General features: G+C 30.2%; 3 protein-coding genes across 9 annotated transcripts in view; all 3 read right to left on the bottom strand.

Moving 5' to 3' along the window:
• The window catches only part of LOC142319717 (uncharacterized), a 70,182-nt gene extending 61,920 nt beyond the window's left edge, over positions 1–8,262 (bottom strand). Inside the window, exons 1-2 of one of the 2 annotated variants that reach the window (XM_075357305.1) lie at positions 8,114–8,262; positions 5,313–5,427 (exon numbers count right to left, since the gene is read on the bottom strand). The gene's annotated coding sequence lies outside the window, so the exon portion shown is untranslated. Of the gene's footprint in view, positions 1–5,312; positions 5,439–8,113 lie in introns of those variants that run through there. The other variant, XM_075357307.1, reaches the window with a different exon arrangement.
• A 248-nt stretch (positions 8,263–8,510) lies between these two features.
• Positions 8,511–20,439, bottom strand: LOC142319719 (ankyrin repeat domain-containing protein 39). Its single transcript, XM_075357314.1, has 3 exons — positions 20,299–20,439; positions 15,489–15,698; positions 8,511–8,987 (listed from the first exon to the last, which is right to left on the bottom strand). Exons 1-3 carry the CDS (start codon positions 20,390–20,392, stop codon positions 8,827–8,829), a joined length of 465 nt encoding a protein of 154 aa, XP_075213429.1. The 5' UTR covers positions 20,393–20,439; the 3' UTR covers positions 8,511–8,826.
• A 4-nt stretch (positions 20,440–20,443) lies between these two features.
• LOC142319718 (uncharacterized) overlaps positions 20,444–27,221 on the bottom strand; it is a 78,899-nt gene continuing 72,121 nt past the window's right edge. For 5 of the 6 annotated variants that reach the window (XM_075357311.1, XM_075357312.1, XM_075357310.1 and 2 more), the window contains 2 exons: positions 21,796–21,986; positions 20,444–20,582 (listed from right to left, as the gene is read on the bottom strand). In XM_075357311.1, the coding sequence (XP_075213426.1) occupies positions 21,812–21,986 (175 nt within the window). In that variant the 3' untranslated portion in view covers positions 20,444–20,582; positions 21,796–21,811. Of the gene's footprint in view, positions 20,583–21,795; positions 21,987–27,221 lie in introns of those variants that run through there. The other variant, XR_012755262.1, reaches the window with a different exon arrangement.

Here is a 27,221-nt window from a genome sequence, read left to right on the forward strand (position 1 = left end):
AATTTTTGTCTCCATTCATGTGATGCTTGTTTAGTCTCAGGAGTGTAATGAAGCACCCAGCTCTGATCCCTTGTGATGATTTCTTTCAAAAACTGTGGACCAGTCCTGGAATAATGAAGAAAAGGAAGAGCAGATACTAAACATTGATGTTTGTGGTTGTAAGTCAATAGATGCCGCACATCTTACAGTAATCAAGCTGATCGTGAATAATCGCAAATACCCTACCGTAACTGATGTTAAGTTTGCTTGTAATCTCTCTAATTTTAATGAGCTGGTTACTCAAGATCATTTCATTCATGCGTTTCGTGTTACTCAATTGTGTTTGCAGTTGAAGGATGCCCAGCATGCAGTTAGTTCATCACTCACATTTGTTCTTCCATTTGGCACCATTATGTATGTGATCATCAGGCATGACATTGCATTCTCACCATATACCTTAACAATCTGAATGAATGAATTTTTTTTTTTTACCAGCATTCTATGCTGGATGAAACCTCTAGAGGATACACCATATTGACAATGATACTACACACATACTAAATGTCATACATAATTGCTGCTGGGGAGGCATGAAAACAGCAATGCAACCAGTGCTGCCACCACAAGACAATAATATATCCCTTTCAGTTCAAGAACACGGTAAGGGTGTAATTTACTTTTTGATCCACCTCTATCCTAGTATGAAAAAACAATCCACAAGAATTGTGTGTGAATATTACACACAAATATGCATGCAATACTTCACGCATAATACTTTTATACACTTGACAATCCTTATTGTAATATATCAATGTTACGTTTGTGACTCATTCAAAGGATGCTGGTTGGTTGTTTATCATAAAAATAGAAACACAGAGAATAAATTGAAATGCAAACCAATGATTTTTGTTTTGTAATAACCAACTGAAAGAGTGGACATTGACAACACTTGGATTTGTAGAGTAGTAATACAGAGAAAGTAGGCTATTTTGTCACTTTAGCTTAAAATATGATCGACTGAAAAATAATGTATTTGATTTCTTGCAAATGCAATGGCCAAGATACATGTTTTGTAATTTTTGTACATTATTGTTTGTATAAACATAAAAATAAACATTACGTGTAACATTACTTAATAATAATTTTTAGTAAATTTACAGCAGCTACTAAAGATAACATAGTACATATGACAACCAACCCACAGCCATGAGACAACCACTATAGAGACGGGATGGTTGTCGGAAGAAACTCTCCTGAATAAACTAAATTCTTAAACACTGTAATTCATCACTTTTTCATTAATATAGTTACAATAGAAAAGTATTACCATATTTATTCCATTAATATTATTAAAAATATCAGTTTTCCACGGGTTGGAGCAAAAAATATAGATATTGTGGCAACCATTCCTGGTCTCCCTTACCATTTAAGTCTATAATTAAGAGGAATTTAGGTAAAAATTATGGTACAGAATAGAAACACAAAATAATTTGAACCAATGTCTTAATAGATTTAAATTTATATGAATAATATTTCAATTTTAAATTTAAAACAATATTATTGCTACTACAAGCAGAAATGCTAACAGATAAACATTAAAAACAGATTATTATTTAAAAAATAAATTATGAAAAATAATAATACTAAGGAAATCATATTTTTAAGTATAAAATACTATACTGTTTTTTCCTAATGGTAAATATAACATTTTTAATAAGAAATCTACTTCAACATAAACATAAATTTCCAGATTTTTATCTTACATTATTATAATAAAGTGCCTTATTAAAAATAGCTAAATAATTTTACATCAAAATGTAACATTTTTACAATGATTATTTAATAATTAAAACAAAGTAATTAATTGATGATTGTTCAAATTAACCTCAACATAAATTTTCAAATCTACCAGATTAATGTTATTAGCTGGCAGAAAGGCCAAACTATTACAAATTCTTTACTTTAATCTGGTTGTTTTCATTCCTCATATATTTATTTTTATGGATTCAATATTAATTCAAGAATATATTACAAATTGGCAAAAAAAAAAAAAAATTAAATTAATAAATAAATAAAACTTAATAGATAAATAAAAATCTGATAATAAAAATTATTGCTTTTTATTATTTTAGGTAACTATTTTTAACACCATCAAATGAAAACTGAAATTCCAGTTAATTTTTATTAGTACATAATCAATCTATGAAAAATTAATAAACAAGAAAAAATGTTTTTTCATAAATCAACAATTAAGTTTATACAATAAGGAATTCATAATAAAAAGATAATGTACAAAAAGATTATGATTCTGAGGTCACCTGTAAAGTATTTTTTTTCTTGAAAAGATAAGTCCTCAAATACCTTAAGAAAACAGATACTAATCTAATAATTGATAATTTTACAAGATAAAAATATGTTTAATAATAAATAAATAATCAATCACATTTCATACAAGATTTCAAAGAGCCATCACTGATAGCTTTTGAAGTATACATATTACTTCAGTGAATATTAGATATAATGCTAATCTTAGCTCAATGAAAAAAAAAAGGAGTTAAATGTTCCTTTCGCTGCTGTCATTTGATGAAAATAAAATAGTAATTTTAGTTCAATTTATATCATTTTTAAAACCATCTCAAAATAACGTATTTTGAGATGGCACGCAATTATAACTTGAATAATAATTTTATTCAGAAAAAAGTTTTTTGGATATTTTTGTTGCACTATTGTAACAAACTTACTTCATTCTTAAAAATAATTTCTCAAAATAATTAACAATAACTTTTTCTTTTTTTTTTACTATTATGTCAACAAGATGATTTTAATCAACTAAAGATGATGCAGTATTTTTATGACAGAAGCAAATACCTGCAGAGATTATATTATAATATCAGATTTGGACAAATTCCAATATAAAAATTAAAATTTTTATGTGGGATTAGGTAAAGTTTTTTTTATAACTAAATTTATAATACCTAACCTAATATTAAATAAATATTCAATTACAGTATTAAATGTTCCATTGTATTATTTAAAAAGAGTACAACTTATGATAGTGAACACTTATGTATTGATTTTTAATAATTGTGATAGCTAAATTCTAGCACTTTTACTAACAATTTCATCAAATATCAAAAAGTCTATTTTAAAAGAGTGAAACACAAAAAACCTATAACAAAAAACTGTCTGATTGCTTTACAATTTTCATATATTAAATTTTTTTTCACGAGAAAAAATAATATACACAAGGACATTGAAACTCTTAAATAGATATAAAAAAAAAAAATTTTAGCATAAACAGATAAATAAGATAAATTACACAGTATAATACAACCAAGGCTAAATGAATATAATGAAAGGATAAATGCGTGCATAACAAACAAAACAAAAGTTAAAGGCAGCTTAGCTCTTTCAATGCTAAGTTGACTACCTGATGCTAATGATAATATGGCAAATCAACTGTTATCACATAACTTAAACACATTTTGGAAATATCAATCGCTTAAGCAAACTTTTATCAGTAACAAACACAAATTGAAAATTTGTGTTTATTTTTAAAATGACAATTTACTTAATTACATTTTTCATATTTTATATTTCTATACCATATGAAAAAATTGTAGTAAAGATTTAATCATAAACAGATGTCTAATATGTAAAAATTTTCTGAATAAAGTTTGATCACCTAAAAATACAGAACAACAGGAATAAAAGTTTGAGAGATATAATCTGATAATCAACAATAGTAATGAGGCAACAAGGCTAAAGATAATTTAAACCCTGACTAAATATATCTTAAAAATAACTATTTTTAAGGAACAACATAAATGAGCAAGCTAGAATCAAACATCACATGTTCCAAAAACATATTTTTTCAGAAATCGCAAAAAAATAATTTAGTTACTTCCTAAGGCAAATTAAAAATAAAATTACACTATTCAAATGTAATTTGGGCTGAAATGTTCAATTCTGTAATCAAAATGGTCAGTTTCTTTGTAGTTTAAATTTTATTTATGAATTAAGTTTGGAACTGACAATGTGCACAGTCCATTATTAATTTAAATAACTTTAGGTATTGTATAAATTTTTAAAAGTAATACTTTTAATTGTAAAAAACTACACAGATAAACAACTCTTACAAAACCAAACTGATCAACTTAATCTTTGTAGTTCATGACAGAAATGATGGTCTCTGATTAACTGTCAATACAGCTGGCATGAAAACTAACATGTTCTGGAGGAACATATTACTTTTGGCAGTAACCATCAACTTTAAGCTCTATTTTCTACTCGAAATAGCAAGTTTTGATTCTAACCAATAACATAATTAAATTCTACAATACAATACTAAAGGAAAACACTGCCACCTAAATTTTTTGGAACATGTGATGTTTGATTCTATCATACTCATATAAAAAGAGGATTATTGAAATATTTAAATATAGGAATAAACTGATACTAACCTGCACACTTTTAGATGAAAATTAATATTAATGAAGCGCACTTCTATCTTATACACTGAACAGTTTAATCAATCGGTCAAGGAGTAAAACAATAAACAGTAAAAATAATAATCTATGATTTAATACAAAATACCATCAGCCAGTTGGAATTATGAAAATGCTATTGAAATGTGAATTAAAAAACATTTAAAATTAAAAAGGAATGTTCTGATGAGAAATTAACTATGGTAGGAATAAGTGATCATTTTGGACTAAAGCATTATTATGCAGTAGATATTTAAAGATGTTAAAATAGGCCTAGCGTAAAAAATACAAGTTCACTTCTGACAGTGGCCTAACCAGTCTCAAGAAAAAAGCATCCCATCCCAGGTTTACAGGAGAAAGTAATGAGTGAAATGGTTTCCTGTTGCTCTCTTCACAGAGTCAAACACGCTGTTATAATCCAGTATGCTGAGCTCAAGCCGCCACAGAAGTTAAGTTTACAAGTAACACCTTCACTCAGTTTACTACAAGTACTAGCTATATAATGATCAATACTCTTAAAGAAATAATCTGACTAGTGCACCTTGCATTTGAGAGTATTAAATGTATCACAGTTATAAAAAAACACTGGGACAAATAATGTAAAGCAACAAATTAATGTAACTCTACACTCTATAAACTATGCATTATATACATTGCCTTACTTACTAGGGATCTAGGGCATAGAAATGCAGCAAAGTAAATATAAAATGCAAATGTTCAAACATAAATTACAAATCAGCAAGATTATGTAATAATTAAATAATGATAAATCAGTAATAATAAAATTATTAGCACGTTACGTTGAAACAAACATCATTAACCCATTTAAGTCAAATTTAATCTCACCTCTAATAAATTTATAGCAACTACCAACTACTCTGTAATGAAACATATAAGCACTTTTGCTTGGATTCCAAAGTCCTCAAATACTTCATATGTTCCTAAAAATCACGAAAATAGCCTACCAAAAAAAAAAAAAAAGATTAAATTACATAATTTATTCTTATTTATAAAACATTTATAAACTAAAAAAAAAGTAGAACTGATAAATTCTACTTTATAAAGAATAATTAAGTACCAAAGAATCTACAGTAACACAGAATAGTTTTTTGTAGAAATATGTCACTAAAGTTCAATTTTTTGTCTATCAGATATTTAAACGCAACAGACAACATTTGAAAGAAAAATAAATAATATGTGTACATATACATACAGGCAGTATCAGTCTTAATGAACTAATGTTCTTCAGATGTTGGAAGCATAAAGAGGTGTTGGTCTTGTGTTTTCAATTTCTGGTCATAATTATTGGATTTCTTGGTGTGAAAATGTATGTGAAAGTTTGAACTGTAACAATATACATGTGGTTATCGTTCAGGTGTGTTTTTTGTTCTTTATTTAAAATGTTACTTGTAAATACTTGTAAAGTAGTATTACTATTTTGTAATTACTACTTGGCTTATCCTTTGAGGTAAGTTTTATATTTTAAGAAATGTGTTGGCTTACCTTTGGGTTATTTTGGTTTAAGACATTTTTTTTTGTACTTTGTGACAGCTTCTACTTTGAAGCAGGCTAAGGAGGCTGTGGAAATGGGATTTGTCATAAATAAACCTTTCTTTGTCTGTTCAGCCTCTGGAACCACCATAAGGTATTACTTCATAAGATGAATGAGGGTGATATGTAAGAATGAAAATGAAGTGTAGTCTTGTACTCTCAGGTTGACCTTTCCTGAGATGTGTGGTTAATTGAAACCAAATTGCCAAAGAAAACTGGTATCCACGATCTAGTAATCAAATTTGTGTAAAAGTAACTGCCTTTACTAGTATTTGAACCTTTAAACTCTTGACTTTGAAATCAGCTGATTTGTGACAAGTTTTGTTGTGAATAAACTAGCGGCAATGATGCTGATCTTGCTGTCACTGAAGAAGATGCAGTGCTTTGACAGACTAATCAAGAGGAATGGCTGGCTGAAGGTTCAGGCTCTTAGGAAAGAGTAATCAGACAATTGAAGGCCGATGTGGAAAGACTCGAATCACAAGTAGAGTTCAGGTGATAGTAGTAGTGCAGATGATAATTACAACCAATAATAAAAATATTCTTGTAAAAATAACTTTGTTGTATGGTTTTTCATTCAAATACATTGATTAGTATACTGATAATGTCTGTCAATTTTTAGTAGTCTCCTAGTCCTAAGAATCAGCATATGTAAAAAAATATGTTATTTGATAAAAATAAAATATATTTTTTTGTCTGTAGCTGATATTTCTACTTAAATGTATAAGTTGATCTATTACTATACTAGTGATATATGAAGACCTAATATATCAGATCGGTTGAATTTATCTACAAAATGATTTTTTGTGTCTCCTAAAAAATTGTAATTTTGTTAGTAGAATGTTTTGCAGACTGCTAAAACTGCACTTGAGAATATGCTTTTATAAATAATTTAATATATTTGAAAAAATATTTTTTAGTTTATTTATAGAACTTACTTTCATATAAATTTTTTTTATTTAACAATAATGACAATTAATTTTCATTACTTAAAAAAAGCCAGCAAACATTGAAAAAAATCTTAATTTTTAACTTTTATTACTTTGTGACAGAGTAATCTTTATTAAAAGTATTTTCTTTAAATTAATATGTTAAAAAATTAAAAAAATGTTATTCTAAGGAAAAAAATAATTAAAATGTTTACTATTACTCAGCAATGTATGTCGATAGATGGAGAGGAGATGTTTTAATCTCTCTCTCTCTCTCTCTCTCTCTCACTCTATATATATAGAGTGTATATATACACACACACAAGTGCAGTACATATGATGATTCATTTGTAAAATAAAGTAGTGGATCAGTTTAAAACTTTACCAGACTTTTAGATAAAATATTTTAAGTTATGCTTGGGTATTATCAGTAACTACATTTAGTGCTGAATGGGTCCAAGTGCAGCTAAAAATTTTTTTTAAAAGTTAATTATTTTTAATAATCTTAAATCTAGTTTCATCTATTTAAAGATCGATGTCATAAAGTATAATTTTCACCAAGGACTGTAATGTTTATGTTTAAAAAGATATCCTGGGAAATTCAACTATTTTATTTAACACACTATAAAACTTAAATCTCAGGCCAGGAAAGCTGTTGTAAACAGAATTAAATTTAGGTGATTCAACATAAAGAATATTTCATTTTGTATGAATATATAGTATATTTTTAGCAATTTATTTCTTCGGACTGCTGAAGCTGAACTTGAGAATGTGCAGACAAATAACACACTACCAATTGTGTTGGTAGCATGTTATTTGTCTTCTAACTATGAGATCCAGGAATAAAAAAATCAAAAAGCAATCTTTAGTTATTACAAAAAGAAAATAAATTATCTCATGATTAATTTTCCTTTAATTCCATTTAAACTGCATTAACAGAGGAGACAAAAAATCTCTAATCAACATTAACATAGATGTTGTGTTCATTAGAAATCTTTTTCCAGCAATGGTTAGCCTATTCTTTTATATACAATAAGTATATAAGTTTTATATACAATAAAACTTTACTGAAAGATGATAATTTATAGACCTTTTGTGAACAAAAAGGTCCATTAGTAACTAGTCTATTAACTTAGTACCGATTACAATTAGTTATATTCTGCTTACTTGTACTATTATTATAAAGTAGTTCATTAAAGTTGTGATACTCATTTTTATTGAGACTCAATTGAGCAGCCTTCAGTGAAAACTTGATATTTCCAGTAAATCATACTTTTCAGAATCCAAATTATTTTGAGTTTGCAAAGCTCTAGAGTACAACTTGGTTTTTAATGAGTAAAATTTATACAAGCTATGAATGTAAAATACTGAAAAAAAAACATTCATTAAAAAACTTACTGCATTATTGTATATGTGTTATTAAATTAAAAATACACATCAAGGCACTTAAACAAAACTTACACAAAGCATTATTTAAGAAAAAATAAAATAAATAGTTTTAATAATTTATTTTCAAAATCATAATACTTTAAATATTTGCAAATAGAGAGCAAGGGTTTAACAGAAATGTATTGTTACCAGGCAAGATAAGATTTTGTAATTACATATAAACAAAAAATATACAAGTTTGTCAATAAACCTTAACATAAAAATAAATAAAGTGATGTAAATAAAAATATCATTAAAAAACCTAAAATATGTCTATGTAACAGTTACCACCATAATGTATTAACAATGAAAATAACTAAACAATTATTGCATAGCACGCTTTTATAAAACAACTATTAATTTTTTTTTACATGACAACTGTTATAAGAGGTAAAAAAAAAGCACCATCTCCAATAAAAAATTAAACATTTTTCTAGAAAGAAAGAGGTTTTTCACGGCATATCAATCAGGTCCGGACACGCAGACAATAACTGTGATTCAATGTTACGATGACTGCCTTCTCTAGCTCTATGTAAAGCTGTCCGTCCATCGCTGTCTTGTTGTTTAGGATTTGCATTTGATTTGAGTAGTAAATCTACAACTTGTTCTTTACCTAAATAGAAAGAAAAATTAACGTAACTGCCAATTTACATAGTAAAAGCACATTCTTTTTTTTTAATATAAATTATAAAGTAAAAATGGAATGCTAATAGTCGCATTTATCTTATTTTTATTCTTTTTTATACAATATATTTAAATAATATTTACTATCCAAGGAAATCAACGAAACCAAGCACCTAAAACTAAAAGAAAATGGACCTACTAGCTAATCAAGAATGAAAATTACCCAAAAGCAACTGAAAAAATAACAATCCCGGATAAATTGTAAGATCAATGAAAATTGTTAGAAACTTGTTAGAATTGTAAGAAAATTGTTAAAAAATTCAATGGCGGAACAGTGAATGTGATGAAATAGTGGAGAAAAGACATCAGCATGACTAATCCCAATTCTTTCACTAATCCCAAAAATCAGAAACATCCTTCCAAAATCTAGTAAAACAAAGAAAAGAAGCCACACGAACCTTAAGGAGAATAGAAAGACACCACCATAAAGACACACTGAAGTCAATAGAAGAATTCAATAAAACACAGTCAAGACTACTGCAAAACCTTCAAAAATCAGCTTAAAAAATACGAATCCCCAACACTACTAAAGAATGAAACTGGTAATGGTAAACTGGTCTATAACAATAAAGACAATGCGGAAATCCTAGCTGAATATTACAATCAACTCCTAAATTGTAAGGAACTGACAAAACTCCTAAACTTCAACACCACCAGAAAACATCAACCCTCCCATAATAAAAGTCTATTATGCACTGGGTGAGATGAAGAATTACAAAGCAGTGGGAGAGGATCAGACGTTTGTAGAGATCATGCAGGAAGATCAGGAAAAATTGTCCTTCATCAACACTTTGTCAACATCTGGATCAAAGAACTATCAGAACACTGGACGACAGCCCTCATCCATCCGCTACACAAAAAAAAAGGAAAATGAAACAAATCCTAAAAATTACAGGGGATCCTAAAAATCTAACTCCTGGACACAACATACAAAATTCGTTCAAGAATCATCCTTAACAGGTTTAGTTCATAACTTGACAAACAACTAGGATAAAACCAGGAAGGTTGCAGACCCTGGTGGAGCTGCCAGACTGGATCACGAGTCTCAAGCTAATAATGGGTTACAACAGGAAAAGAAACAGAGACAAGGTGATAACATTTGTAGATTTCAAGAAAGCTTACGACTGCATCCACAGAAAATCCCTACTAAAAATTCTAAGACACCTCGGAGTACATACCAAATTAATAAAGATGATGAAACTGAACCTCACAAATACCAAGTCAAAAGTACAAGGGTTGTTCAATAAGTTCTTAGAAAATCCAAGAGATGGCACTCATAGCATCGAAAATGGTTTGCTTTTAGGAAACGTCATTTGTCGCTAGAGTGCAGTTAAAATTTCAGCTGTATCCATCTTGTGGTTTCATTATTATAGCTGATTGAAGCAACAAGCTATTGTTTATTTAGAAAAATGGAAAAAGTGAGTAGTTGAGGTCAGAGGCATATTGCAAGGTACAGTGTTTTCAATTTTGCATGAAAAAGTTTTGGTAAGATGTCTGCCATGTTTGCTCTCAGTGGAAAATAAACGAAATCATATGTCGATTCTGAGGCTGTTTTGGTGATTTTCCGTTGCAATCCTGATGAGTTTCTGCATCGATACATAACTATGGACAAAACATGGATACACTACTACCATTCCATAGACAAAGGAAGAGTCAAAACAGTGGGTTTTTGAAGGCGTTGATGGTGAAATCGGCTGGCAAGGTGTTGGCCACGGTTTTTTGGGATGCACGTGGTATCATCTACACTGATTACTTGGAAACAGGACAAACAAAAACTGGGGAGTATTATACATTGTTACTGCACAGATTGAGAGAAGAAATCAATAAAAAATGTCCTAATTTGAAAAAGATCCTCTTCCATCAAGACAATGCATGAGTGCACACCTGTGCAGTTTCAATGGCCAAAATTATGGAATTAAAGTTGAAATTATTACAACATCCACTGCATTTGGCCCTTAGTGATTTTTTATTTATTTTCAAACTTGAAAAAATGGCTCGGCAGGCAATGGCTCATGTTGAACGTGGAGGTCATCGCCCAAACAGATGCTTATTTTGAGGACCTTCTGAAATCCTACTTTTTGGATGGCTTAAAAAAGTTGGAGAAACTCTTACAAAAGTGTACAGAATTAATAGGAGAATATGTTAAAAAACAAAAGAATCTAAACAAAATAATTTGCTTTTCTATCTGTTTCTAAGGACTTATTGAACGACTCTTGTAATATTCAGATAAACTCTCAGAAACATTTGAGATCAAAACAACTACACCAAGGCAATGGGGTCTCAAAGCTATTATTCAACTGCCCTCTAGAAATAGTAATGAGGGATTGGCTCAAAAAATTCCCTACCCCAAGTAAAACTAGGTCCAAACATCATTCACCGACAAGTTGGCACAACTAGCAAATGACATCGATGGATCTAAATCACAGATATTAGAACTTCAAAATATTGCAAATAAAATTGACCTTAAATATCATTTGGAAATACAGAAATTATATCCCCAAAAACCAAATGATTAAAAGAAGTAAACATAAATGGTAATAAAATCAAAATAGAAAACCAATTTAAATACCTCGGAGAAATAATAACTAACAATGTAAACAAAAAAACCTCGATCCAAATAAGAAGAAACAAACTAGCTAAAGCTCAAAAATTAACCTGGTACATTTATGATAAAAAACGTCCATCAGTAAACAGAAGATAGGATACTACAACACAGTTATAAAACCAGAAGCCACTTATGCAGCAGACACTCTTCCACCTGAATGAACAATCAAAGACCAACAGACTCCAGAAAATTGAAAGAGGAATTGGAAGGAACCTGGATCAATAAAGAAGTACCAGAAAGATGGGCAGTGGTGGATTGTGCTCAACTAAGTTGGGTACAAATAATCAGAACCCATCACTGATACAGGGTGATTCAAAGAAAAGAGAAATTTTGAAAGGTGTGTTGGTAGCCGTGGGTGATTGGTACCACTTAATAAGTGGCACCAGCCTCTCTAACCTAACCTGCCATTTAGTTGTCATGGATCCTTGGAGTGGTGCGCAACGTGCATTTGCTATCAAAGCGTTTTACAAAAACAATGACAGTGTGGAGGGAGCGCGTAGAGAATTTCGCCGTCATTTTAATCTGGGATGGCACGACCGTGTTCTATCAGCACATGCAATTAAAAAATGGATATCTAATTTTGAGGAAACCGGTTCGGCAATGAAAAAGAAACCTCCAGGCCGTGAGCGAACCGTCCGTACACCACAGAATGTTCAAGCCTTACAAGATGCTGTCACACGAAGTCCACATCGGTCAATCCGTCGTCTCTCAGCATCTTTACAATCGCATAGTTTAAGTGTTCGAAGAATGTTAGTGAAGGACTTGCAATTCCATCCATACAAGTTGCAGATCGTCTAGGAACTGAAACCGAACGATGCAGTTGTGCGAGCACAATTCTGTAATGTAATGCTTCAGAAGATAAACGATAACGAAGAGTTTGTTCATGAACTGTGGATGTCAGACAAAGCGCATTTCCACCTCAGTGGATTTGTTAACAAGCAAAATTTCAGATTCCGGGCACAAGAAAATCCTACGCAGCTAGCTGGACCAGAGTCCATTGCACAGCGAGAAAGTAACTGTGTGGTGTGCTATGTCATCTTACGGTGTTATAGGCCCTTATTTTTTTGAGGATGACAACGGTCTTGCGAATACAGTGACGTCGGCTCGTTACGTAGCCGTGCTTGAGACCTTTGTTGTGGAACAACAAAAGAGATTTCCACCGATTCTTAACAGAGCCTGGTTTCAACAAGACGGAGCAACGTCACATACTGCACGAATATCGATGGCAGCAGTACGTCGATTGTTTGGACGTGTCATTTCACGAAATGGTGACATTAACATTAGATGGCCTCCCAGATCGCCTGATCTCTCAGCTTGCGATTACTTTTTGTGGGGTCACCTTAAAAGCAAAGTGTTCCACAGTAGACCTGCTACAATGGAAGAACTGAAGGCAAAGATCCAAGAAGCAATTGCGGAAATTCCAGTCGAGATGTTACGTCAAACCAAGAACAATTTAACAAAGAGACTTCGTGAGTGTTTACGTAGAAGAGGAGGTCACCTGCAAGATGTCATCATGTATGTATCCTAAAATGGCAACATTTGTACAATTACATGAAATAAAATTCATTTTCTAAAAAAAATTTTTCATTAATGTTATTTAACTTTTAAAATTTCCCGTTTCTCTGAATCACCCTGTACCATGCGTAACAGAAGACTACGATTCTTTGGACATATCATGAGGATGTAAGATTCAAGAGTTGTGAAACAGGATAGTACAGCACAATCTTGATTCAAAAAACTCCAACACAGGATACTGACGGATCAGAGATATGAGAAAGGATTAGGAAATTGGCCTTACACCAGAAGACACCACAGATAAGATAAAATTAAACAAGAAAATCAAGAACAAACACTCGCAAGAAAAAACTCACATCACTAAAGAGGGCACAAACAGTCCCATTGAAGAGACTTGGATAATGGACTGACTAAAGTGATCCTATGCAGTCATAAAAGATAATAATAATAATATGTAAACAACTATTTTTTTTTTTGTGAACAAATGAGTTCACATAACATCTTTTAACCTTGTACAGGTTAATCAAAATATAACAAAGATATTTATTTAATTCTACAGCTGAATGAAAAATAATTCATAAGTAGTACTACCAAAGTATTTGCAACAAGAAAAGTTATAGTGATACTATAAAGGAGAATTAAAATTTACGAAGTCTCATTGAAATAGACAAAGATTTTGATGCCAACACATTAAAATGATCTATTACAAAATTGAAATGATCGATTGATTGATTAAAATGATCGATTACAAAATTCAATCGGCTTTTGCTTCTCTTAATCAGACAACTATTCATACAAAGGCAGTGTCATGTAGAAGCATTCTGTATCATTAAAGATGACACAGATAATAATGTCTAAAACATTAGGTGAAGCTGCAACAGATAGGCTGAAGCCTATCTATTATATATATATTATATATATGACATATAGCTCACGTAACCCAGAAATACTAGATACTTAGCTTATTTAAGATTCAAAATCAATGCAACAGTTTTCTACGACATGCTTTAAAGAACATATTTAGTCAAAGAAGGAGATTATTTTACTGCTTTAAGTTTGCCTGTATAACATTCTTTTACATTTTTATATTCGACTGATTAATTAATTTTTAAGTACAAATATGTTTATAGTAATAATCGGCTAGTTGACTAAGCAGAGTAGGAGCTTGAAGTGAAAAATTGTGATTTGTATGTATCGGTCTGTGTTAAGGGATGGAAGATTTTTCTATCATCTGTCTCAGGCATGCCATACGGATTACTTATATCAAGACATAGAACTGACATAGACCCGATGACTGATGTCAAAAGAGCCTGTTACGTAAACTGGTCGATCATGATTGACCTTTGGTCATCCCTACTTATTATCCACAACAGCTTTCTTATCGTACTGGGAATTGTGGTAAGTAAAGTGTGTGATGGATGGTAATTTCAATGATTATATTCATATTTTAAGAGAGAATCTGCTTTAACTGGCAATATATTTCATCCGTTGGGCTTACGGCATAGCTACAAGACAGGAAACAAAAGCATCTTGACAAGTCCACAAGAGGCTATTCCCTGCCAGAAGTTATGTTGGCTTCACAGGATCCTTTTAACATGGACTTTTTTAATGACCTGATCTGGATTCAAAAGCCATACTCAACACATAGGTAAAGGGATAGATGATAAAGAACCATGCAGGAGCTATGGAGAGGCAAAAAAGTCTGCCCAAAGCCACAAGGCTTCCTCCAACAGTTGATTTTAGATACTACCAAAGAATAAAACCAGGCTGCCTCATAAATCAGTAAAGTAATATTCTTACTCATATCCAGAATTGAATGGATGTGGATGTACTAAACCAGATTATAAACTATTCAGCTGGCAGTCGACATGTGAAGTAGAATTAATTCTAAATATTGACAATAAATAATGCTGTATTATTTTATAACTACTAATACACTTTATGACCTTCATAAGCTGTAGAGATCCTAGAATGCCCCAAAATTTAATTACAGCCGAAAAAAAAAAATCCTGTGAATGTATTAGCAGTCGGCAAATGAATAGATAACATTATTTTTTTCTGATCAACAGCTTTAGAGATAGGATCATAATTCTGAAATTAAGCAATCTATGTCTTCTGTGACTTGAGTGTCCGCAATATTTTAAAATAACAGGGATGAATTTTATATTTTCCTTTATACAGTGACATATACAAAAAAGAAATTCAGTAATCAGTGATAATATAGATAAAACAGATTGAAAATATAGCAAAACCAACAGAATTTTACACTGAAATCTTTAAAACCCTAAAAAAATAAGATAAATAAAATACCTGCTAATGCAGCTCTGTGAAGTGGAGTAGCTTTACCAGCTCTTGTTACAGCATTGACTGATGCTCCAGCATTCAACAGAATTTTACACACACCGATATGTCCTGCTCTAGCTGCATAGTGAAGTGCTGTATACCCACTTTTATCCTCTAAATTAGGGTCGACCCCTTTATCAAGTAAGCTTTTGACTCTCATCTCTTCTCCATCCAGAGCTAGTTGTTTGTGAACAAAAATTAAATATTTATTTATAAAATAATTGGGCAAAACGCTTATCAGCAGGTCCATATATATATCTTCAAGGATAAAAAGCATTATTAGGATTCATGACTTCATCTTCCAAATTTTCAGAATTAATTTTTACATCGTCTGAGTATATAAGAATAAATTTCTTCCAAAGTAAATAAATATCAACCAAGCAATTGTGATAATCCATACAGCCACTTTGTGACTTTAATTAGTATGAATATTGGATTGAGAGATGTAACTCTGAATAAGTTATGCAAAAAAAGAAAATCGCTGAACAGTTAAAAAAGTATTGCTAGAAACAATTTTTTTCTTGAGATTCAATATGGTAGTCTAATTATAATTAGATACTGCAATTTATAGTTTATCATTCCATACAAGCTGCCATTGTACACCGGATTCAAAGGTAAAATGTCAATAGGTAATGTTATTTTGGTTTGAAATGCAACTAGGAACCTTTAATAATTTCATGAACATGCAAAAAAAAAATCACTGGAATTTCATTTTAAACAGTAACTGAATATAAAATTTTCATAACACTGATCAACATAATGAACACAGAAAACCTTTTTTATTAATGGATTCCCCTTTTTGTTCTAAATAAAGTACATGGAAAACAGGGGTCTCAATTCCGTGGGTGTCTTCAACATAATAAGGTGATTTAATTATGCTTTTTTTATAAAAATAATAGCAGTGTGGAGGCTGTAATTTCACTGCCAGTTTAATTTTTAGGATGCCAAAATCATGCACATCAGCTCAGACAATTAACACATGGATACATAATTTTGAGGAACTAAGTTCAACAATGAAAAAAAGCCTCCTCATAGTCTGCAGACTGATCATACATCAGACAATATCAAGAATGTTCAAGCTGCTGTCATAAGAAGCACACAGTTTTCAGTTTGTTGCCATGCAGTGTCTTTACAGTTGCACAGTTTAAGTGTTTGAAGAATACTGCTGCAGGACTTCCTTTGTCATCAGTACAAGTTGTAGTTAGATCAGGAATTGAAACCAAATGATCACATAAGTGATATCAATTTCTTGAACAAATGGTGGTAAAAATTAACAGGACAATGATGTTATAAACAGATTTTTTGGTTTTGGGCACTAGAAAATCCTACACTGCTATACAGGAACCCAAGTTACCATGTGGTGTACTGTTATCATATGAGACAATAGGCCCTTATTTTTTTTTTTAAAATGATGACCTTACAACTACCATCATATCAGATTGGTATGTTACCACGATGAAAAATTTTGTTGCACAAAAACTACAAACATTTTCAGAAATGATTGACCCCAGGTTTCAACTAGATGGATCAACATCACACACAGCATAAATAATGATGGCTGCTGTGGGGCCACTGTTTATTTTCAAGAATTGGTGACATTCAATAGTCTCCTGATTTGTTTATGTGGGGTTTCTTCTAGCGAGGTCACCGTAAAAGCACAAAGTGTATAGTGGTTTACCTGCTATGGCAAAAAACCTATAATGTTGTAATTACATTTATTTATACGAATTAATTTTCAAAATTTCCAGCTCTCTGAATCACCTGTACTGTAACATCTAATGCATTATGGTTGTTTAATCTATGTTTTAGAGGTTTAGGTTACCTTTCTCAGTAACGTATCTAATGAGAAGATATTCTATTTTGCAGCAGAGTGAGATACCACTTTATCATCATTTTGATCTATTAAATCTCCAATTAAAAGTTTAATTACTTTTTGTTAAATTTAATTCTTGGCATACTTATTTATGCAGTCTTTTGATACTAAGGAAGTAGTAGAAGGGTGCCCTTTTCTATTGTTAATATATACGTTTTGAATCAATCTAATGTTGGTTGATAATCTAAGTAGTAAAGTAATTATCAACTGTAATGAAACATTGATGATAAACTTGCTCCTTTCAGAAAGAAGTTTGGAATTTTTAAATAAAAATTAATAATGCGATTAATAAAATTTAATCTAAATGAATATTTTCCAGGTGGAAATAAGATAATTCTTTACAAATAATATTTGTAAAGAAAGGACACAAAAATGCAAAAACTACTCAAAGTGTTACAGCGGTCTTCCACATGATAAATTAAATACAACTTTATTCTTTTCTAGTGAAAACTCTTTTTCATTTCTAGCAAAAAGTTGTTTAATGGAAATACACTTTAGACACTGTAAGTAAATGAGTGAATACAATTATTGGAGGTGAGTATGATGTAAGTTAAGATCATTAAAAGCTAATCTTCCATAGTGTTTTGCAGGAAGATATTACTTCATTGCAGATAAATGATCCAATCACTGCTCCACTTGTTAAAACAATAAAAATAATAATCTATAAAAAACAATTTAATTTATCGGGGTTTTCCTACATTATTATATTTAATATTATTTATAACACTCATATTAGTATTATGATATTCTAAAAATATTAATGATTAAATTTTTCCATGTTTTGAATTTTGATTCCCACTGCCTTTATTACTTGTGTTCAGAAAAATATAAACGTTTTAATCTGTCTGTGAACAAATAGAATAAATTGACACTATTTCAAAACGAAATAATAACATATCTAACTATTAGCCAGAAATTTTCATCTAAGATTCTAACTCAAAAATATCAAACTGCAAATCTGATTAAAAATTTGCATTACATTTGAAATGTTATCTAAAATTCTTTTGGAAACATGATTCAGCTCTCTGATAGAACACATCATTTCATCAGGAACTAAGAAATTAGTAATTAAATAATAATAATTTTTCATCTATATATATGAAAGTTTTTGAAAAACTATGAGTGACGGTATCACATGGAGGTAAATTATTACTTTCTTCTCTTGATGTAATGTAAAAACTGCATGCACAACAAAATAATTGTATTTATTTTATGAAAATAACTTGAGAATAGCAATAATTTTTTTTTTTACTATATATAAAATGAAACAATAAAGTTCAGATGTTAATTTTTCTACTTAGTGAATTCCAACGTGTATGTTCACAAACGCAGCAGCATTTCAGTTAAACTTAAAAAACTATGCTTGTGATGAAATTTATGAAAATTTTTTACAATTTTTTTTTCATAACCTTATCATAAGCAAGATAAGAAACTAACTAAAACTCGGAGTTGTTTTCTCCCTACACTACCACAAATCAGCTCATTGAATTATACATATGTTACATTACTCTTTGATAAATATTTGATAGTACTTAAATCCATTTCTATTGTATTCAATTCATCTTTCACTGAATTAATAATATTAATTTGCAGATTAAATGCCGAATGCAGTAGTAACACAATAATAAGTTTTTAAATAAACCGACTGAAAAACCATTAACGGTTGTTGTAACCGTTATGTATTTTATAATATAAAAAGTGTTTTTGAAGCTATATGCACTTCAACAAGTGCATATAGTCAGTATATAATTGTAAATTTTTAATTTATATTAAATATAAAGATGTGCTTTTCAAATATTTTTTCAGAGGTGCCATGCAACTCTGCTAGTGATATAAAGGGGGCAATTTTATTACTGGTGCCTGTCATATAGTGGTTAGTAAAACCCTTTAAATGTTGTAGATTATTATATTATCCAATGTGGTGTTCTTCAGTTAATTTTTTCTAAGTATCTGAAATGAGTTGAAGGCAGATTTTGTGTTTATGCATTTTAGCAAAATTTGGACATTGCCGTTAATAAGTGCCAAATTTTTGAGGTAGTTTAGAAACTTTACCCACCGGGTTGGTCTAGTGGTTAACGCGTCTTCACAAATCAGCTGATTTGGAAGTCGAGAGTTACAGCGTTCAAGTCCTAGTAAAGCCAGATATTTTTACACGGATTTGAATACTAGATCGTGGATACCGGTGTTCTTTGGTGGTTGGGTTTCAATTAACCACACATCTCAGGAATGGTCGAACTGAGAATGTACAAGACTATACTTCATTTACACTCATACATATCATCCTCTGAAGAATTATCTAAACGGTAATTACCGGATGCTAAACAGGAAAAAAGAAAGAAAAGAAAAGTTTAGAAACTTTAATTCTGTTATATGTAGAGTTTGAATAAGTTCTTTGTACCCATAAGTGAATATGCATCCAGTCTGCTAGACACACTATTATTACTGCAACGATATACATTCAGTGCAGTTTAATTTTAACACTTTATTGTTAATGTATTTAGCAGGACGTTTTCTAAGTTTATTGATCTTCTGTAGTTTGTTTATGGGTTTAAAAGTAACACATTAACTTTCTTCATGTAAAAATGTTAATAATTTAAATGAATGTTCACCATACATTTTCTATTAACTAGTATAGCTAGTTAATAGTTAACTAAATTAGCTAACTAATATTTTTCAAATCTGTTCTGTTATTTTACATAACATGTTGATTTTGCCTAATAGTTGTTCTTTTTTAATCTAAAATAGGTTAGAAAAATAACTTATTAACTTACAGGTTGAAAAATACTTACTACAATAATCTCAATCTCTCATTTTCAACTCAAAAATTGTTTATCTAAAATATGGCATGAATTTTAAATTAAATTACTAAAATTTAAGAAAGAAAAAACAACCAAAAGCACTCACCTGCAGACCAGATTCCTCTTTCAAAATCTAACTCATCTAATGTCTGATTGACTGAAGGTACACAACTTGTACAATTGTTACAATGATGAGACATATTTTTTTTTAATATATTACAGTCTATAAATTATAATACTTATTACATCAACAACACACACACACACAAATGTATATATTAATAGATAAATTTAAAACGGCTTGTGCAGGGTCCAAATACCAATTGAATGTGGTCCACTAGTAGACGATATAACTCTGTAACCAAAAACTTGCTCCAACACTGATAACACCTGAAAAGAAAGAATGTTAGAATAAAACGTTTATCATTTTTTAATTAAGCTGCATTAATAATTAAAATAAATATTTATCATGATTTTGATTACACATTAGCAAGAAACATACTGAAATCAAAATCCATTTCCACAGTTACATATGGCAACTTTTATCTCAAAGGCATTGCTTTTCAGTTTAATTCTGTAAGCTTTTTAATTTGTCAAACAGAGTTAAAAATACCAATTAATTCCATGCTTACCACCTCATTTTTGCAAAACGTCATTAGAGGTTGACAGTGACTGGAGGCATGAACTAGGTAATGGAGACTAATTTGTACGGCAATAGGCAAGATTAAGGACATACAATAACCCTTTAAAACCATTTTTGTGAATAAATCCTAAAAGGATTATAAAACCTGATTGTTGATCTAGCAATCTTACAATCTGACAGTTCCACAAGATCTGGAATGACAGGGAGAAATATAATGAAAAGTGAAGGTGCTGAATGCATCAGTTTCACTTCAACCAATATTGTTTAACCTGAGTTGCTTTCAGTAGTTATCTCAAGTTTACTTCTCAGGTACACTTAAGGGAACAGTGAGGGATTTCCCCCTCCAAAAATATAATGTTTTAAAACCATATTTATCACTTTTCTTTTGCTGAATCTATAAATTCAACATTAACTTTTATGAACCATCAAAGCAGAAATTAAATGATTATTCACAATATATTTGTTTTTAATGTTTCAAGGGTGTAAATATTCAGAAATATTTCCATATATTAATAAACAAAATAAAATACTGAAACAACTGTACGTAAAAATTATTATTGATGATGGTAGAACAAAAAAAAAACTTAAAAAAATATGTTTGTAAAGTATACTATTTATTTTTGTTTAAGCAGTTCATCAATTTTAAAACTTGAAGATCATTCTGTAACAAAAAAAGAAGTAAATGCCTTAAATTGATTTAAAATATATTTCTATAAATGAATGAGTCATATGATGCTGAGGAGGAATCCTCTTTTTGATACTGTGTAGTGATGATTGTACAAAAGAAGCTGTAACAATTTTTAATTCATAGACCAGAATAGTTAATTTTAACCAACAAATCTTGACTACCCTGGAATCCATACTAATATGAATTTTATTGTTCCTAATAAACAATAACCAGAGCAGAAATATCTATACCACTAAGATATTAATTAATGTACAACACTAATGCTCTATCACCTCAAATGGTGGATTATTAAAGGGCTGTCCATCCTGGCCCACTCTGTTGCCCCAAACTGCCAATTTTCCCCTTGCTACCACTGACTCGTTCTGGTTCAACCCGAAGACGATGCTCTGCATCCCGTCTGAGCTGCCCTTGACGACTATGTGTGGCATTACTCTTTTGTTCCTTCAGTGGGGCTACTTGGGACCTGAAAAATATATTTGAATTCATTTTTTCCAAAGAAATATAAAAATTAAAAGAAATTTAAAAAATCTTTAAATGAGAATGCCCCCACAAAAAAGTGTTATATAGCAGTTTTTTTATGTCTTCAATCAAAATGAATGTGCAACAGCTTAAACCTTTTATAGAACAATTTAAACACAACAGTTATAAAAAGTTAAGTATGTATGCAAAACCTAAATGTCAAAAATTTATCAAATTTTTCCAAAACTACCAGAATTATACAATGCAAAATTTTTATGACAATTAAAAAACTACATTATTTTAAGAAAAGAAATAGAATTCAACACAATATAAAATATTATGGGTCACTGATTGACAAAACTATAGAAAAATTGGAGGAAAGGACACACCCAGCATTTTCTAATTCTCAATGACATATTGAACCCAACTAAATTCAATACAACAGCTTTTAAACCTATGTTATAATGATTTGGTTCACTTCTACTTCCATTAAGTGGCTGGCATTCAAAAAATTAACTTAATTTATATAAAATAAATTCAGTTATTTGTCATTACAAAAGTATAGTTGTGTATAATTTTATTTAGCATTTCTGGAACAGAACTATTATAAATATTGTAGAAGGTTAGATAAATACTGAATTCTAATATAAAACAAATACAGACCAATACAAATAACACTAAGACAAAAAAAAAATTATGTTTCTCTAACTGTGATACCATTTCTTGAATTGCTTTTCTGTGTACAATACAAATTTGTAAATACAATTTTTCTATCACCCTTAGTTTAAATAAATTATACTTTAAAAAAAAATTAAGGGAAAATGTAGTTAAAATCTGTAAAATTTATCATTTTGCAGGATCATACCTGTGTTAGAATGATTTCGCTGATGCTTTTCTTTTATAAATAGTCAGGCATATCCTGAATTAATGTCCAATAGTAATCAGCTAGCATGTTAGTATTCCATTTCCCTTTATAACGGCTTTTTATCAGCGAAATGTCTTTGTGGAAACATTCACCGTGTTTGTCACTTACGTCTCTGAGGTTGTCCAGGAAAAAATCCAGATGTGAGTGGAGAAATGAATTTTCAAAGATATATTACATCCCATATCTCTATATGAAGTAAGAAGCTAATTAACAATATAATGGGTAATTGTCGGATTTTTGTTTGCTGAGAAAAGTTTTGCAAACGTATTTAAATGAAGCCCAAGCTGCACTTTCTACATTATTTAACATCGAGTTAAATACATCATCTTTTACCAACTCTCTTATTTGAGGACCAACAAATATTCCTTCACTTACATTTGGAAATTTCTGCCTGATGTACAAAAATCTGGGACTATCCTTCTTCATTGCTTTTACAAAAGTTTTCATTAGTTCTAGTTTGATATGGAGAGGGGGTAAAAATATTTTTTTGGGTTCAACTAAGGGGCTCATGAATAATATTTTTCCCATTTGGAGTTAAGTTGTCTCGTTTCTTCTACTATTTGATAACATAATGTTTATTCCTAGCTCGGATGTCCCACTCGCAAAGAGAATACATGTACTTAGTATAGCCTAACTGCAAGCCTAAAGAAAAACTATAACTCAAATCACCACATATGTTCCAGCTATGTTTTTTTATAATTTATTTTTCCAAAAATGCCTTTTATCATATATGTGTCTTTCAAATTAATACCATAAGCGGTTGGTATCAAAGGATATTTGTTACTGTTGTGTAGTAGAACCGCTTTTAAACTATACTTGGACGAATCTATGAAAAGGCACCAGTCCTCAGGTTTATGAACTTGTCCTAAGTGCAACATAAGCTCAATAATAAAGTTCATAAGCTCATTTTCATCAATAAAGAACCGAGCAGGTTCTTTTTGTTGGCTTCAAAAGCCTGAAATTTTTGTATTTTTTTGTAAAGTAAATTCTAAGATTGCAGCTTTGATCCTAAAATTCAGCTTGATTTTTTTTGATAAATTTAAACCCCTAACATAGTCATTTAATTCACCTTGTGATTTATGATGTGGCTTATTGGAAGACAGCTCAAAATAAAAATCATTGCTGTCTTCTTCAGTACTGCCTGATTCTTCATTGCTGCTTTCAAAACATACATTCACAGGTGGCTCAGGAATTGGAATAATTTCACTGTCAGGTAGATGCTTGATTGCGATGAAGGATATTTTACAGTACATTCAAATTTTTTAGAAATTTCAAACACACTTGTTAAACAAAAGTAATAATCGGTTTCATGATCCTTTGGTTCACGCCAAACCTTAGGTACACCAAATGGCAAAGCCTTCCATGTACCTTTCAGACATCCTCTTAAATAAACAGAACAATTAGTGCATACTACGTAAGGAGCCCACATCTTATCTTGATCACCAATTTTACACTGAAAGTACAAATGATATGTTTTTTAATTAAAGTTGTAATGTTTTTTCTATTAGATTTTATGGTAAACTCACCACATACATAACAAAAGGCATCCACAACATTTACACAATTTTGAGGCATTATGACACTGCACTGTTAACAAACTTAAGACAGCAATCAGAATGAACAAAGTTAATTCATTCCTATATCCAGTACTTAATACAAACAATACACCTGTGTTTTCAGCTACATGTTTTGACCTGATTAATCTTATCCATGAAGGCTCACTCTTCAGTATTAGATATGATGTCATAATATGATTTAATTCTTTGTCTAGTATTATTTATTTATAGCTTACAAATTATGTTAACAAAGTTAAACAATAAAAATGAGCTAATAAAATACAAAACAGGAGGTTAAAATGCTAACTATACATTGAAAAATGAAAAAAAATCCTTTAATTAAAATTAAAAAAAAATTTCAAAAATGGTGGGTGATAGAAAGATTCTGAGTTAATATTAGTTTTCAGCATAAAAAACAGATTAAAATCATGTATTGCATGTTAGGAAACAAAAATTATGTTTATCAGCTTAATCAGAATTTGAAAATATTTTTTAAATAAGAATCTTAAATGGTTTTTGAAAATTAGAGAAATGTCCTGACTAATAAAAAAATAATGAAAGCTTAGTTACTAAGCTCATTTAACACTTCACCTACTTACTCTTCTAACTCACCTGTCCTTCAATTCAACTATATATATAAACTCATTAAAAATATAATGAAATATGTCTAATTACCCATGTAAAATTATCTTAACAAGTTTACTGAAATAAACTGCTAGCCATTTATATTATACAATATTAGAAAATTAAACGGTTATCGCTGCTCCATTTTTTGAAATGCATCTTTTTTTCATAAACGAATAAAGGAACAAGTAAATGCATACTAAATTTTTTTGTAAAAACTGTACATCAAATCTGTTATGAAAGAAGACAAAATTGACAGCAGTGCAAGGAAATATACTGCTCACAATATCACTCTTGTAGACCACGTAATAATAAAGAGCTGTGACAACTCCATCATAGTAAAAACAAATACCAAATAATAAGTAAAACTAATTTACAGCAGAGCCGTTATAGCAAAGCACTTTTCCCTCTTCTTATAGCTGTACATCTGCTCCCCTCTACAAGTACCTTGCTATAACTGCTCGGTTATACACAAGCAATTAGACAGAAAGACTGTCTTATTAGATAGACTGACTTTTAGGTAGATAAATAAGGAAGATATATAACAATTGATATTTACTATAAAAAAGCTCTGATGGCATGATTGGAAATTTTCACAAATATTGAATAACAGTCATTTAACCATCTGAGATTATATATCATTATTTGATTCTCCTTATAAATTAATTGTCCACATGGTTCACTTTTATACAAGATAGAAAATTCCTTTATATTTGTTTTAATGCACCATAGATAAAGAAATAAAGCCAATTTTTATGTTGCCTCTACTGACCTCATCACTGCTACTGACTAGATGTTAAAAGTATTTCTTTAATTCTTCTTCGCTACTTTGAATCAGTAAAAATCAAATTGTTCACGATATAGAGCTCTTTCAATATTGATGTAATATACATATTTGTATATAATGTAAAATTTAAAGATAACAAATGAAAAAACTTTGATCACACAAACACATATGGAAAGGCATTAATACATGCATTTCATACAAACTTATTCATATTAATAAATATTCCAAAAATAACAACAATTCTAAAAAATGAAACAATTAAAATTAGAAACACCAGAGTAAAAATGGAAAAATTCAATTTAACAACACACAAATATCATTCACAATAAAAACCATTAGCAAAATCATATTAACAAATAAATCATCTGAATTATCATTTTCTAACAGATGAATAACGAACGCAACTAAAAACTGTCGGTGTTTATTTACAAAATAACACTCATGCAGAAACCCAAACTACAGATATTAAATTTAAAATTAAGGTTATAACAGTTAAAAACAAACCAGTATATACAAACACAGAATCCATAAGTAACAACTTAAAATTTTCATCCACGGATGGCATATAGGATTGATTTAAACGATACAATAAGTAAATATGTATGAAATCACACCTCACTAACACCAAATGATAACTGTTAATGCATACAGACACTGAATACTATTACAATTAAAAACACGCTCTCATTCATGTAGAATGAGATTTCTTCTGCGTTAGTAAATGAATACCCTGATGCAGATGGGAGAAAAATCTTCATTAATTATTGATTATAAAAAAAAAAATAATGAATCACAATATTTTGACTAACAGTTATCATAAGGAATTTCTTTGCAAACATCAACATGAAATCTGGTTACCAATCCAACACCTATTAAAGAATAATTTATCATCAAAATAGTTATAATCAATTTACAAAAAGGAAAACATCTTTAATTAATTCATTAAAAAAGTTTCAAACTTGTGCATGGTAATACAGAACAGACAATGCATGTATAATGAATACATGCATTACGCATGCATGTATTCATGCGTGCGTAATGTCATTTTCATGCGAAAATGACGATAATGTCATTTTTGCATGACGATAATGTCATTTTCGCATGACGATATTGCAAAAATGTTTTTTTCGCATTATCATCATTCGGAACAAGACTTTCTTTTTTTTTACCTCCACATCCACCGTTAGGCATTCTTCAGAGGATGAGGTGAATGATTTGTAGTGTGTGTGAAAAAGCCATGCCTGAGCGGGATTCAAATACGGGACCTCCGGATGAAAGGCTGAGATGCTATCACTCGCGCCACGGAGGCTGGCTATCACTACAGACTTATTTAAAACTAATATCACA

The sequence above is a fragment of the Lycorma delicatula genome, chromosome 2 (genome assembly GCF_047948215.1).
Source record: "Lycorma delicatula isolate Av1 chromosome 2, ASM4794821v1, whole genome shotgun sequence".
Lineage (NCBI taxonomy): Eukaryota > Metazoa > Arthropoda > Insecta > Hemiptera > Fulgoridae > Lycorma > Lycorma delicatula.